At 53.8% G+C, this 15,789-nt stretch overlaps 1 protein-coding gene across 2 annotated transcripts in view; it reads right to left on the bottom strand.

The window, feature by feature from the left end:
• The window catches only part of C17H10orf143 (chromosome 17 C10orf143 homolog), a 40,749-nt gene extending 30,841 nt beyond the window's left edge, over positions 1 to 9,908 (bottom strand). For both annotated transcript variants that reach the window (XM_062214496.1, XM_062214498.1), the window contains exon 1: positions 9,516 to 9,908. In XM_062214496.1, coding sequence (XP_062070480.1) covers positions 9,516 to 9,584 — 69 coding nt within the window. In that variant the 5' untranslated portion in view covers positions 9,585 to 9,908. The remainder of the gene's footprint in view (positions 1 to 9,515) is intronic.
• Between the last annotated feature and the right edge of the window lie 5,881 nt (positions 9,909 to 15,789).

Genomic DNA, 15,789 nt, shown 5'->3' with positions numbered 1-15,789 from the left:
CTGGCTCTGGATCGGCGCAGCTCCAGCCGTTGCGGCCACCTGGGGAATGAACCAGCGGATGGAAGACCTCTCTCTCTCCTTCTCTCTCTCTCTGCCTCTCAAATAAAATAAATAAATCTTAAAAAAAAAAAAAAGACAGAAGTAGAGAGAGAGAAATACAAAGATCTGCATGTATCTGGCTGAGCACTGGGCAGCTTATACAGGTGAGGGACTTTCCCAAGGCCAGGGAAAGAACCACCTGAAAGGGTTAAACATTACAGCGCTTGGTGCTTGCACATGCTGGGGAAACTGCAGGATTCCTGGGGCACAAGCTGACGTAAACAGAAGCATCCCACCTTGGGAGTAGGGAACAATTAGGCTGCGCCTGACCCCCATCTGACCTAACACACCCTAAAAGTAAGTCACCTACATCCCAAAACAAAGCCCAAGCCTATTTATAGGAATCCAAAAACACCCAACACCCAACAAGGTAAAATTTCCAGTGCCTGACATCCAACCAAAAATAACTAGACCAGTAAAGCAGCAGAAAAGCAAGCATGAGCCACAGGAGGAAAACCAGCCCCCAGACTGGTCCCGGTGCAGCAGGCGGTTCATGCATGGTTTGGGAGGCCGCACCCCGCACCAGAGCGTGGGTGCAGTCCCAGCTACTCTGCTGCTGATCCAGTTCCCTGCGAATGCGTCCCAGGAGGCAGACGATAGTGCTTGGGCACCCGCCACCCACATGGGAGAGCCTGATGGAGCTCCAGGTTCCTGGCTTCCGTCTGGCCCAGCTTTAGCTCGGGTAAGCATCTGGGGAGTGAACCAGCAGATGGAAGATCTGTTACTCTTCAAACAGATGAAAAAATTACACATTAAAAAAAAAAGTCCAGAACTGACAGAGATATGAGAATTAGCAGAGAACATTAAGAGGGTTATTATAATTATGTATGTTTTAACATGTTAAACAGAGACAAGGAAGACGTCAGACGTTACAAGGTGACGGCTAAGGTGACAAACGCAGTGGCTGCAGCTAACAGCACCTGAGATGCCGCAGCAGACAGCGGTGAACACGAAGGCACAGCAACGGAAACCAGCAGAACCAGACACAAGGGATTTTATTTTAAATGAACAAAGGAGCAGGAACTACGGGAAGACTTCAAGAAACATTAAGAGCTGTGTGACTGTAGCTCCAAAAAATGGAGGGAATGGATATTTTTGATGATAAAATGGTTGAAAATGTCCTACATTTACTGAAAACCATAAACTCATAGATTCAAGAATCTAAGTACCCTCAAGCACAAAATCATATCTAGGAAACTCTGTGTGATGAGCACATGCTCAAAGCCTGACTAAGGCAAAACTTCAAGAAAGTAGCCAGAGACAAAAAGACGCACACAGAGGAACAAAGACAGTGGACAGATTTCTCATTAGAAATGATCCTAGCCAGACAGAGGAAGTCTCTCAAGATTTCTTTAAAGATACATCAATGTAGAATTCCATGCACAGGGGAGACATCTTTCAAAAATGAGTGAAATAAAGACTTTTCCACACATACAAGAGTTCAAAAGTTTTATCACCGACAGACCTGTCCTGTAGGAGACGGTGAGGGAACTGCGTCAGGTGGAGTATGGACCCAAGCAAAAGAGCAAATGCACCAGAAATGGAACTGTGTAGACAAACAGGTCTTTTTCTTGTTACCGAAACCTATTTAAAGGAAGATGATCCTTTTAAACCGAAATGGTTCACAACACAATACCAGCTTGCAGCACACATCAAAGCGAATGCAGGACTAGAACCACACAGAAAGCTGTTACGTGTGAAGTGGTGCAGTGTCCCCCGCAGGTGGACTGTGCTAGTCTAAGACCAACAGGCATGCTCTAAATCACACAGCAAATAACAACGTTATGCTAATAAGCCAATAAAGGAAACATTATTTAAAAAATCCTATTAAGCCAAAATAAGGGAGAGTAAACAAATAATAGAAAACAAATAGCAAGATGATAAATTTTAATCTACTTATTCAATAGCCACATTAAATTAACAAACAGCTCAATGAAAAGGCAGAGATTATCAGGTTGAATACATAAAAACAGACTCAACTAAGTCTGCCTACTAGACATTCACTTTAAAAATAAAGACACAAGTAGATAAAAAAGATGCAACACTATATACAACGCTAACAGTGATCAGGAGATAGCTGGGATTACTGACATCAGACAAGGCACAGTACAGACAGGAGAGAAGCATCAGCTCATCAAGGACATAAAATTCTTCAGGCTCTGTACCCACTCACGAGCTCACGCGAACCACAAGCAGAACTGGACAATCTACACGGACGTCAGAGGTCTGTAACGCCCTCTCACAAAGATTCACAGGACGTGAAGAAAAGCCATAAAGGATGTAGACTTAAGTCAAACTGTCAACCAACCCGACTTACCAGTCATCTAGGGAATTCTTCAGTCAGCAACAGCGGAAGCCAGACTTCCCAAAACTCACCTTTGGCGTCATAAAAGAAGTCTCAATACACTTAAAGGATCCAAATCATAAAGTATGTTCTCTGGCCACAGTGGAATTAAATTAGACAACACTAACAGAAGGATTTCTAGAAAATCTCTGAATATCGGGGAACTAACACACTAATAATTAATGCATCGAAGAAGAAACTAAATGGAAGATTTTAAAGCATTTTGAGCTGGAAAAAAAAAATTTAGGGCTGCCATCGTGGCACAACTTGAGAGGCTGGTATCCCGTACCAGACGCCAGCTGAGTCCCTGCCCTGCAGCCGACCCAGCTCCCTGCTGATGCACCTGGGAAAGCGGTGCATGACCGCCCAAGCGCTTGGGCCCCTGCCTTCCACAAGGGAGGCCCAGACAGAGCTCGAGGCTCCTGGCTTTGACCTAGCTTAGCTGCAGCATGAAGACTGAACCGGTGGAGAGATTTCTCTCTCTCTGTCTCTCCCTCTGTGTCACACTTTCAAATAAACATAATCTTTTAAAAAAGCACTAGAATTTGTATAAAAGCAGTGTTTTGGAGAAAACGCATAGCACTAAATATCTACAGTGGAAAAGACGAAAGGTCTCAAGCCAGTGACCTCAGCTGCTGCCTTAAGAAACTTGAAAAAAAGAGCAACTGAATCCAAAGTAAACAGAAGAAAAGAAGCAATAAAGATCAAAGTGAACATGAGGAAGATAGTAAATAGAAAAGCAATAGAGAGAAATCAATGACGCCTGGAAAGACATCCCATGCTCATGGATTAGAAGACTTAAGGCTGCTGAAGTGGCCCTGCCCACCAATCATCTGCAGATCTGACACAATCCCTGTGAAGCCCGGCTGACTTCTGGGCACAAACGGACAAGCAGGCCCTCAGATCAGAAAGTCAAGAATGTTCAGACATTCTGAGAACAGAACACAAAGTCGAAAGACACGCATTTCCAGAGTTCAACACCTACTGCAAAGCTACAGTGACCAAGACAGAGCAGCACCAACAGGACAGATATTGATCAATGGACGAGAATTCAGGCTGGGGAAAAACTTCCATTTACAGTGATTGATTTTCAATAAGGGTGCGAAGGCAATTAATGGGGAGACAGAACAGTGCTTTCTGCAATGGTGCTGGGAAAACTGAGCACCCACAAACCGAGGAAGGCAGCTGAGCCCCCACACCATATTGACAAATTGACTCAGACGGAACACAGATCTAACGTAAGAGCTAAAACTATCGGACTCCTAGAAGAAAACACGGGATACAGACTGGGAGAGGATTACTGCAAATCACAACTCATATATCCAATAAGGAATTTCTATCTCGGAAATATAAGAACTATTACAACTCAACAATGAAAAGAAGACAACCTAGTTCTAAAAGGGCAAAGGACCTGACAGTCTACTAAAGAGATGGACAACCGGTCAGGAAACACGTGAAGAGAGGCTCGGCGCCATCACCAGTATTCAGGAAAGGCAAATCGAAAGCCCAGGGAGGTGACACTCCACATCCACTTAGGGCGGCCGTAATCATAACACAAATGACAAGTGGTGTCGAGGTGGAGAAATCAGAACTTACACGGGGCTGATGGGCACGTAAACTGGGCTGGCCACCTTGTACCACAACTGGCTAAACTTAAGAGTTAGCGTATGACCGAGACATTCCAAAGCTATGGAAACACCCAAGAGAAAGGAAAACGTGTGTCAATAAAAAAGTCTGTCCATGGGGCCGGTGCTGTGGTGTAGTAGGCTAAGCCCCTGTCTGCGGTGCCAGCATCCCATTCAGACACCAGTTCGAGTCCTGGCTGCCCCTCTTCTGATCCAGCTCTCTGCTAATGGCCTAGGAAAGCAGCAGAGATGGCCCAAGTGCTTGGGCCCCTGCACCCGCGTGGGAGACCTGGAAGAAGCTCGTGGCTCCTGTTCAGCCCATCTCTGGCTGTTGCAGCCATGTGGGGAGTGAATCAGCAGATGGGAGACCTCTCTGTCTGTAACTCTGCCTCTCAAATAAATAAATGTTTAAAAAATGTGTACCTGGGGCCGGCGCTGTGGCATAATGAGCTAAGTCTCCACCTGCGGCACCAGAATCCCATATGGGCACCGGTTCAACTCCTGGCTGCTCCTCTTCCTATCCAGCTCCCTGCTATGGCCTGGGAAAGCAGTGGAGGATGGCCCAAGTGCTTGGGCCCCTCACCCTCATGGGAGACCCGGAAGAAGCTCCTGGCTCCTGGCTTCGGATCGGCTCAGGTCCAGCCATTATGGTCATCTGGGGAGTGAACCAGCCGATAGAAGACCTCTCTGTTTCTCCCTGTCTGTAACACCACCTCTCAAATAAATAAAAACTTTTAAAAAACACTTGTGCATGGATTTCAGAGTATTATTTACAACAGCCAAAATACCAAATTGCACACTTTAAATACTTGTATGTACAATTGGATATACATCAAATTATACCCCAAATATACTATTAAAAATAAGTACAAAGAAACAAAAATGGTAAAGTCAAATACTCATACGGCCAAGAAATGAGCCAACATATCCTTAAAATCTCTCTTTTTTAAAAAAAGATGCATTTTATTTATGTGAAAGAGTTAGAGAGAGAGGCAGACAGAGAGAGACGTCTTCCATCCGCTGCTTCACTCCTCAGATGGCCGCAACGGCCGGAGCTGTGCCGATCCGAAGCCAGGAGCCAAGAGCTTCTTCCGGGCCTCCCACATGGGTACAAGAGCCCAAGCACTTGGGCCATCCTCCACTGCTTTCTCAGGCCATAGCAGAGAGCTGGGTCAGAAGAGGAGCAGCCGGGACTAGAACCAGTGCCCATATGGGATGCCGGCGCTTCAGGCCAGGGCTTTAATCCACTGCACCACAGTGCCAGCCCCTAAAATCTATTTCTAAAGAACAGTGACAAAGAATGGAGAAAATTTACAGAAGAAAAGGGCCACCTAACCCTTGCACTCAAAAGCCAGAGAAAAAGCTCTTGGGGCTGGCACTGTGTGTTGTGAATATAACTGCCGCCTGTGATGCCGGCAGGGCTCCGTCCTGCCTGTTCCAGCTGCTCCACTTCTGATCCAGCTCCCTGCTAATCACCTGGGAAAAGCACTGGAAGACGGCCCAAGTGCTTGCGCCCCTGCACCCATGTGGGAGACGTGGATGAACCTCTCGGCTCTGGTCTGGCCCAGCCCTGACTATTGTGGCCATTCAGGGAGTGAACCAGAGGATGGAAGATAGATCTTTTTCTGTCTCTCCCTTTCCTCTCTGTAACTTTCAAAGAAATAAATATTTAAAAACAAAGAAAGGGCCGGTGCTATGGTGTAGCGGGTAAAGCTGCCACCTGCAGTGCTAGCGTCCCGTATGGGTGCCGGTTATAGTCTCAGTTGCTCCACTTCCAATCCAGCTCCCTGCTAACGTGCCTGGGAAAGGCCCAAGTCTTTGGGCCTCTGAACCCACATGGGACCTGAACGAAGCTTCTGGCTCCCACCTGACCCAGCCCCAGCTGTCGTGGCCATTTGGGGAGTGAACCAGTGGATGAAAGACCTCTCCCTCTCCCTGCCTCTTTCTTTCAAATAAATAATTTTTTTAAAAGAAAAAGATCTTGGATCAATGCAGATTAATCCAGGAGACGCTAACACAACTGTCAGGCCCAGGTGTGACAGTTAACTTTAGGTGTCAACTGAGCTAGACTAAGGAATACCTAGGAAGCAGGTATTTGGGTGTGTCTGTGAGGGGCTTCCAAAGGCGACCAGCATGGTCTGAGTGGAGCAGATGAGAAGAGCTGGCCCAGCGCCGGCGGCACAGGCACTGGCCGGGGGTCCGATGGGCCCTGAGCGGGTCCCCTGCTCCGAGAGCCTGACGTGCTTGAGTCCCTGCAGGAGCACTAGCGTCTGGCCTCCACGCCGGGACTCTCGGCTGCCGCCCCTCTGCTGGCGCTCACTCGGGCTTCAGGCCTGGGTCTGAGGCCCTCGGACCTGGACTGAGTCACTTCCCGGCACCCCAGGGCCGCCAGCCGGCAGGCAAGCCGCCATGAGACTTCTCAGCTGCTGCAGCAGCAGCCGGAGCCCCGAGCCAGTTCCTCAGGCAGCTCCCCCGCCACCTGTCTACGTACACAGCCCTCCGGCTCCGCCCCTCTGCGCTCGTCACCAGGCTTCTCGGGCGCTGTCTTCCCGGGAACCTGCTCTCTGCTGAGCTCCGGGGAGGCGTCTCAGCAGAGATGAAGGCCGAGTGTGCTCTGGGCACATGTTCACCCCAACACAGAGTCTGGTGAGCACGCGGCAGGCAGGGAGCCTTCTGTGGAGACTCGCCACTGGAGTCGCAGAGAAAATCTAACCAGGAGTGTGGGGACACCGGACCACGAACTTCAGGCCCCTGGTCTCATTCAACACACTGCTGCCCGTGCCTGAACAGAGTGTCCAACAGGAACGACAGACGCTGCACTGTGCAATGGCAACACCTGGACCACAGCAGCTCAGCTGAGCTCACTGCAATGACACGTGTGGCGGCTGGGACACTCAGCATCATAGGAGGTGCCTGCCTCTGCCTGACAGTCACTCGCAAGGCCATCAGAGATGGGTCTGGGCCCCGGCATATTCTAAAACTCTGATGGTGGCCACAGGCGCAGACAGCAGCATCACCAGGTCAAAACACAAGAGGAAAACAGCTGTGGTTCCTCCGTAAACAAACCCTGGAGGGGTGTGTGTCTGTGTGGACGTGTGTGTACATGTACGTGTGTGTGTGTACGTCTGCGTGTGCGTGTGGAGTGGGGGCGGACAGGGAAAAGGAAGAAGGAGAGAGAGAGAGAAAACCTGGGACAAGAACTTAGATACTTTATTAAACTGCATCTGGATTATTAGATCAAAGACCAGGACACAGTACGACACAAACAAGACCTTTATCAAATAAGAGGCAGTGCACACCACGGCAATAAGACATCCAACTCCTTCTTCTTGGCAACCGTCAGGAAGTATTGCAACCCCGAGCACGGCACTCAACTCCATCACTCACGGTTCCCCCCATCCAGCCATCCCGAGCTCGCTGATCGATAGCGGCCTCCGGCTCCCTGTGCCCACAGCCCCGGCATCACACTTCTCGTCCTTCACAGTGGCCAGCGGAGCTCACCGCTGTGGAGCCTCCGGTGGGGAGCTGGGTGGCCCAGTGGTCAATGCGGCAGGCTCAGAGGCCACTCGGCTGGGGTTTAAGACCCAACTCCAGCACCGCTAAGGCCAGGACGTTAACCTCTCTGCACACCAGTTTCTTCATTCACAATGGGAATAATAAAGATTACTGGGAAATCTAAACAGTGAACGCCCTGTCAGCGCTGTTACATCTGCAGGAAATGGGCCCCAGACAAGGAAAGGCCCATGCTGGCTACCAGGAATTCATCCCTTTCTCCCATCCCCCCCTTGGAGTGGACAGCAGGACTGTGCTCCCAGGAGCTCCGGTGACGCCCGGGGGCTCCTCCCTTCACAGGACTCTGCTGCACCTGCCGGCCCCCCTCCCAGGCACAGCCGCCACCTCTCACAGCACTGCTGCAGCCTGGGCCCTCACTGGGGTCAGCACCGCCTTCCGCCTCCGGAGAGCAGCTGGAGCAGTAAGCTCAGACAAGGGACCACGGTCTCTCCTGTCTCCCTGCTCTCCTGCAGTGGGGACAGCTCGGACAAGGGACCACGGTCTCTCCTGTCTCCCTGCTCTCCTGCGGTGGGGACAGCTCGGACACAGGACCACGGTCTCACCTGTCACCCTGCTCTTGCACGGCGGTGGGGACAGCTCGGACAGGGGACCACGGTCTCGCCGGTCACCCTGCTTTCCTGCGGCGGTGGCGACAGCTCGGACACAGGACCACGGTCTCTCCCATCACCCTGCTCTCGTACGGCGGTGGCGACAGCTCGGACACAGGACCACGGTCTCACCTGTCACCCTGCTCTTGCACGGGGGTGGGGACAGCTCGGACACAGGACCACGGTCTCGCCCGTCTCCCTGCTCTCCTGCGGTGGGGACAGCTCGGACAGGGGACCACGGTCTCGCCCGTCTCCCTGCTCTCCTGCGGTGGGGACAGCTCGGACAGGGGACCACGGTCTCGCCCATCAGCCTGCTCTTGCACGGGGGTGGGGACAGCTCAGACAAGGGACCACGGTCTCGCCGGTCACCCTGCTTTCCTGCAGCGGTGGCGACAGCTCGGACACAGGACCACGGTCTCTCCCGTCTCCCTGCTCTCCTGCGGTGGGGACAGCTCGGACACAGGACCACGGTCTCACCTGTCACCCTGCTCTCGCACGGCGGTGGCAACAGCTCGGACACGGGACCACGGTCTCTCCTGTCACCTTGCTCTCGCACGGCGGTGGCGACAGCTCAGAAAGGGGACCAGCTCGGACACGGGACCTGACCCGGGGCGGCGTCAGGAAGGAATGCAGGTCCCCGATGACCCTCAGGGACCCTGCTCAGCTCCACAGACCCTACTCACTCAGCCGCTGGGACCGGGGGCAACAGCGCAGCGCACAGAGCGGTCACTCTGCAGAAAACGCTGCCTGGAATAACCGGGAAGCCCGACCCCGCGCCCAGCAGACGGGAACACAGAGCGAAGGCCGGACAGCGGCCGCTCAAGCCGCAGCCGACCTGCACGCAGAGGCGGGGGACCAGTCAGCCAGACGCCGCTGCCCCCGGCCGCAAGCTTAGGGACGGCGCCCCCTCCCCGAAACGCTTCGCTCCCGCAGCCCCGGCCTGCCGACCCCTGCTCCTCCCGGGCGTCTCCCTGAGGCCCCACCCCGGCTCCCGGTGCGCTCCTCCCGTCACCAGCCCTTCGCCCCGTTCTCTCGGCCAGGGCGGCCGCAGGCGGTCAGCCAGAGGCACAGGGGCCGCACCGAGCGCTCCGCGGGCCGGGTCCCGCCTGTCTGCGCAGGCGCGGGCGCCCCGCCCCCTCAGGCCCCGCCCCGCCCGGCAGGTGTGCGCGGGAGACTCGCCCGCTCGCCTCACAGGAAGGGCCGAGCCGGGAAGTGCGAGGCCCGCCGGGGGCTCCCCCGCGCGCGCGCCCGCCATCCCCTCCCTGACGCCGAGGCCCCGGGGCTCACCGCTTCCCCCGGAAGCTGGAGCTCCTCCTGCCTCCGCCGTCGCCACCGGCCCAGCGCAAGGGCGTCCATGCGGCCTCGCGCCCGAGTCCGCGCGGCTCTTCGCGCCCGCCGCGCCCACGGCCACACCCCCTTCCGCACGTGTCCCGTGAGAGCCAATGAGGAGGCGGAAGGGGTGGGGCGTCGAGGGCAGCACGTGAGCCTCCGAGGCAATGGCCGCAGGCAGGAGTAGTGGAGGCCAGAGTCTCCTGGGGACTAGGGCCCTGTGGGGCTCGCGCGTCTCTCCAGGTCAGTCTTTAGCGACGACTAGCCAGTATGTCCCTTCTCGGTTTACAGAATCAACCGCAGGTCCCCAGGAACCCACTTCAGGATCCCCGCCACATCTTGACTGCCGGTCTCCAGAGGATGGAGCAATGCCCGCCTCCTCTGTCTTCTGATTGGTCCCTGCGCCCTATCGGCAGCCTTCTTCCTGTGGCTGACAGATGGCGCGGCAGGCCAATCATTACGGCCGAGGCTGCCGTGGGGCGTCGCTGGGAGTTGTAGTCCCGGGGCGGCCTCCTCACTTCCGGAGTGGCTACCGGCTCTGGACTACGCGTGCCGGGGCGGTGTGGGGTTGGTGTCTGCGTGGTCTGTAGTGGGGACGCCCCGGAGGTGCCCTACTCCGCCTCCGGGTCCGCTGGCCGCGCAGTAGGGGAAACTGAGGCCCGGCCGGCCGCTGAGGGGCTGCCGGACCCAGGCCCCGCTCCTTGACGGCTTTGGCCGCGGTGGTCCTGGGGCGGAGCCAGGCCGGCCGCGGGTGGGGTCCGGATCGGCGCGGGGAGCCGGCGCGGCCTGGTCCCCGGCGGGGCGGGGGTCTCGCTCGCTCCCGGGACCCTGCCCCCGGTGTCCTCCGTCGGGAAGCCGTGGGCCCCTGCGAGCGGACGGTCCCAAAGCTCTTGGGAAATGGTGTTATTTTAAAAAAACTGAATTTTAAAATTGTTCGCAGCCAGGTAAGCATGCGTTAATTCCGTGTCTCCGCGTGTTTTTGCAGGTTCCCTGTACAGGGCACGCGGGAAGGTGCGTGACATTTAAGGCCTGGAAGTCGGGTGCAGCCGCCACCGCCACCGCTGGTGCCGTCTCCGCCGGAACCCGCGGGGCTGCGGTGCTTCTGGAAGCCAGGATTGATCGATCGATCGATTGATTGATTTTGGTGTCACGCTGTGATTCTAAAGGACTTGCTTCTGTGTTCAGCGGTGTGTTTAAAAATTCTTCTTAATGCTTCTCTCTCCGGCTGCTTTTTTAAAAGTTTATTTGAAAGAGAGACAAGAGGGGAGGGAGCTCTTTCATCCACGGTTCGCTTGCCAAGTGGCCAGCAGCCAGGAGCCAGAGCTCCGTCCGGGCCTCCCACGAGGGTGCGGGCACCGCCCCTGCTGCTGCTCAGGTGCTAGCAGGGAGCCCGAGCCGGATCTGGAGCGGAGCGGCCAGGACTGGAACCTGCGCCCCAGGCGGGCTCCCCACCAGGCCAGCCCTCCTGTACTGCTGCAGGTCATGTACAGGAATAACTATGCTGATTTTACTTCTCCTTAATTAGTAGCGATTAAATAGTTCATCGGTTTCTTGTTAACATTTGAATTCTCTTTATGTCCTGAGCTGTCCTTCCATTGGTTGTATGGTAGACAAATCACTGCTCTTGGGCCTTGACTTTTCTGTTTGTGGTGTCTTGAAATTCAGGATGTTTACATTTCTAAGCCAAACAAACAATGAGTATTTTGAGTGGTTTAAAAGGGTGATGTGTGCACTGTATTTCATGAGACACCCCAGGGGCATCTGGGACTGCCCCTCTAATCAAATAATACTTTGGCAGCTAAAATATATGAATGTTCTCAAATAGTCACCCTACACGGGATATACAAAGACTGTAAGTGTTCTCAATTCAAGTGGGTTTTGTCGGGGTCTCAAGCCCGAGGCTGCAGACACTCCCCAACCAGGTGAACGAACGGGAGAGGTAAGGTCCACGGGTGATGAACACACCACAGCACCCGGGAGTTCTGTCGAAGCAGGAACCGCTTTATTGAGGACGTGTGCAGGCTTAGAAAGCTGACGGAGGACGTGCGCAGGAGGGGAGCCAGGCAGAAAAGGTCACGCAGGCACGGGTGGACCACGCACAGGGGCACCTGCAGTAAAGTATAGGGGTCACGCACTGTCCACGTGTCCAGAACTAAAGCGGACCTATCCCTGCCGTGGTCTGATCTTAGGTAGCTTAACCACGGCAGCCGCAGACACGCCCCTCGCCCATCCGCCAGGCGCCATACTGTAGTGGAGGTTTTAGGCGATGCCCAACAGGGTTTGTGCCAAACGCAGGAAAAAATTAAACTTTTTAGTGTTTGCGAGTTGGATAGAATGTGCTGTGTCTGCTTGTCAGCCTCGGGGCCTGCGGTGTGGAGGAGACGGTTTGCCCTGTTACCCAGGGTCAGCGTCGCTGTGCTGCTGCGATGGGCCGAGAACAAACATTTCGACAATTTACTTCCTGAAATCGAATTGTCTTCATTAGGGACTCAGGAACCAGACAGCTTCCAGTCCACACGTAGGGTGCTGTGATGACCCAGGAGAGCTGGGGAGCTGCAGGCAGGCAGGGAAGCAGGAAGACGACACGTTGCAGGTGGGCTGTTCCAAGGTTCCGTTCCTTAGGGTGTGAGAGGAATCCTGTTGGCTTAGTGGGGTCTAACTCTCATCTCTCTGCTGGCTTCTCAGAAGGTCAGATCTTACAAGTAAACAGCTCAGGCTTCAGCCTTGAGTGAGAACCCACTTCGGGGCCTGATGTCTTTAACAGATGGCCCGAGCCGACCGCTGGGTCACGGAGGGTCCGGCCGTGGGGCCCCTGCACGGGATATACACACTGCCGAACATGCGTCACTTGGGCACCAGCTGCGATGTACACCGACCTTCGCTGTTGTTTGCCTGCTCTGTTTAAATTCCCAGTATCTCAATTTAAAAAAATATCATTTATAAAATGATGCTTCAAAGTGCTCGTTATTTTAAAATTTTAAGTGAATGTATTAACTATTAGAAGAAAATATGGGAAAGGCTCATGATATTAGATTCTCGCATATTACGTGAAAACAGTTAAATTGGATTTCATCAGAATCTAAAATTTGTGCCCCAATTGCAATATTAACAGTGAAAAGGCAATCCATGAATCAGAAAAAATATTTGCAAATCATATATCTGATAGGGAGTTACTATCCGAACTTTATAAAGATTATCTACAAAATTAGCAACAAACAATAAAAAAATGACAAATTGACAAAATGGGGTGGGTGTTGCAGCACAACAGGTTAAGCCGCCTCTTGGGATACCTGCAGCCCGAATCAAAGTGCCTGGTTTGGCCAGCGCCGCGGCTCACTAGGCTAATCCTCTGCCTGCGGCACCGGCACCCCGGGTTCTAGTCCCAGTTGAGGCGCTGGATTCTGTCCCGGTTGCCCCTCTTCCAGGCCAGCTCTCTGCTGTGGCCCGGGAAGGCAGTGGAGGATGGCCCAGGTCCTTGGGCCCTGCACCCCATGGGAGACCAGGAGAAGCGCCTGGCTCCTGGCTTCGGATCAGCGCGGTGCGCCGGCCGCAGTGGCCATTGGAGGGTGAACCAACGGCAAAGGAAGACCTTTCTCTGTCTCTCTCTCTCTGTCCACTCTGCCTGTTTAAAAAAAAAAAAAAAAGTGCCTGGTTCAAGACCCAACACCCTGCTTCTGATCTCACATCCTGCTAACGCCCATGGTCTTGGGCTCCTGCCACTCACGTAGCAGCCCCAGATGGAGTTGCTGGCTCCTGGCTTAGGCATGTCCTACCCCTGGCTACGGTGGGCATTTGGGGAGTGCACCAGCAGGTGGAAGACGCCTCTCTGCTCTCTTAGTCACTCTGCCTTTCAAATATCATTCTTAAAAAAAATTAACAACTTGAATAGAGATTTCTCCAGAGGAAATACACCAATGCCCAGTAAGTACATGAAAATCAATACCGTTATTCATTAGGGAAATACACATCCAAACCAGATTGGGGCCCACTTCTCAGCCGTCAGGGCAAGAAAAGAGAGAAGGCTGGCTGTGGTGCCGAGCGCAGCCACCACCTGGGTGCTGGCACCCGTGTGAGTGCCTGGCTCAGGTCCCAGCTGCTCCACTTGGGATCCACTCGTGGGAGTTGATGTGCTTGGGGAAGCAGTGGAAGGTGGCTGAGGACTTGGGCCCCTGCCACCCACCACCCCTGGCCATTGTGACCATTTGTAATAAATGGTCCATTTGGAATAAACCAGTGGATGGACGACTTCTCTCCCTCTCACTCTCCTCCCCCTGCCCCCAATAACTCTGCCTTTCAAATAAATAAACCTTTTAGAAAGATAAAAGAAGTGCCTGCTAGGATGTGAAGACATTGGCTCCCCTGCACCCTGCTCGTGGGGATGGGGAGCAGCTGAGAGCAGGCACTTAGGTGTGTACACGCGTGTCAGAGTGGGATCACCACAGGAGCCAACAGGTGGGAGGGCCCACGCGTCCGCTGATGGCCAAGGAGGATGGGCGGGAAGGCATCATACCAATGAGAGGGAATCAGTCACAGACCAGCTCCGATTCCCCTTTCTGAGGTCCTGGAGCAGAGGGACCAGCCGGAGTGGCACGGTGGGGCCGGGGCTGGGAGGAGTCAGTGTCTCCTGGGACAGAGCTTTAGTCTGGGAGAATGAAGGCGTTCCGGGGGTGGGCGGTGGTGACTGGCTCCGCGCTAAGTGTGTGAGTGCTCCACTCACACCGAAAAACGGCCACGCTGGCAAGTGTTCACCACAACCCAAACGAAGTGCATGGAGACTACAACAACGCTGCTTCTCCGTGCGTCCCCGTGGTCTCGCTGGCCACCTGCAGAGGGCGTGGCTCAGGAGAAAGATGCTCTAACCGGAGCCCCTGGTTCCTACCTCAGAGGGTACTCTGAGTTTTAAGTGAGACCCTGGCTGTGCAGTCTGGGGAGCTCTCAATCGGCTGGACCCGGTGCAGCTGTCTCCTCTTTGCCCACAAGCACTGGGCCAGCTGGCGTCCAGGAAGTTTCTGGAGAGTTGGTTCACTTCTGGCTCCAGACCAGGGATGTGCGCTGGGTGTGTTCTTTTCTGAGCCTCAGTTCTTGCATCTGCAAAACAGGAATAAAATAGGGGCCGGCGGTGTGGCTCGGAGGGGAAACCGCGGCGGGGAGTGAACACCCCCCCCCCCCCGATGGCGGAGCTCTGTCTCTCCCTCCTCTCTCTCTCAACTCTTTTTTGTTGTTGTTGTTTAGATTTTTATTTATTTATTTGAAAGAGTTACACACTGAGAGAGAGAAGGAGAGGCAGAGAGAGAGAGAGAGAGAGAGGTCTTCCATCCACTGGTTCACTCCCCAACAGCCAGAGCTGTGCTGATCCGGAGCCAGGAGCTTCTTCCGATCTCCCACGTTCTCCCACGATCTCCCACGGGTTCAGGGGCCCAAAGACTTGGGCCATCTTCTCTTGCTTTCCCAGTCCATAGCAGAGAGCTGGATCAGAAGTAGAGCAGCCAGGACTTGAACCGGTACCCATGTGGGATGCCGGCACTGCAGGCGGCAGCTTTACCTGCCATGCCACAGCGCTGGCCCCTAAATAAAATAAATAAAGAAATAAAATAAAATAAATAAAGAAATAAAAAAATAAAGAAAAAAAATAAATAAAGAAATATTTTTGTAAAAAGGAATAAAAAGATTACTCCAGGCTATTGGTTTTTTAAAGCTTATTTATTTATATTTATTTGAAAGGCAGAGGGCCAGAGAGTTCTTTCATCCACTGGTTTACTCCCCAAATGCCCACAACAGTGGGGGCTGGGCCAGGCCAAAGCCAGGAGCCCTGGCCCTCATCCCAGTCTCCCCCATGGCTGGCAGGGACCCAAGTGCTTGAGCAACCCCTGCTGCCTCCCAGGCACATCAGCTGGAAGCTGGATCACAAGCAGACGTGGGACTTGATCCCAGGCTTCCCAATGTGGGTGTGACTGTCTCAGGCTGGGGCTAGATGCGCTGTCATATAAAGCCTGCCGCCAGGCCATTCTTTATAAGGAATAGTTTTCTTAGATACTGTACCAGCAGTAACCGCTATCACCGTTGCCAAGACGCTTGCTCCTTCATGTTTTTCTGATTTTGAGTGAAATGTCCCCTCCGCAGGGGAGCGGGTCCCAGCACCCCACTTCCAGCAGCCACCAGCGCTCCGGCCAGTAGCCCATTGCTGCTCTCCCTGGCACTCCTCTCTGTGGGGTCGGTTTTTTTCCTCGCACTG

This window comes from Lepus europaeus, chromosome 17 (genome assembly GCF_033115175.1).
Source record: "Lepus europaeus isolate LE1 chromosome 17, mLepTim1.pri, whole genome shotgun sequence".
In the NCBI taxonomy this organism is placed as follows: domain Eukaryota; kingdom Metazoa; phylum Chordata; class Mammalia; order Lagomorpha; family Leporidae; genus Lepus; species Lepus europaeus.
The sequence above is the reverse complement of the archived record's forward strand: the minus strand, read 5'-3'. Positions and strand labels throughout refer to the sequence as shown.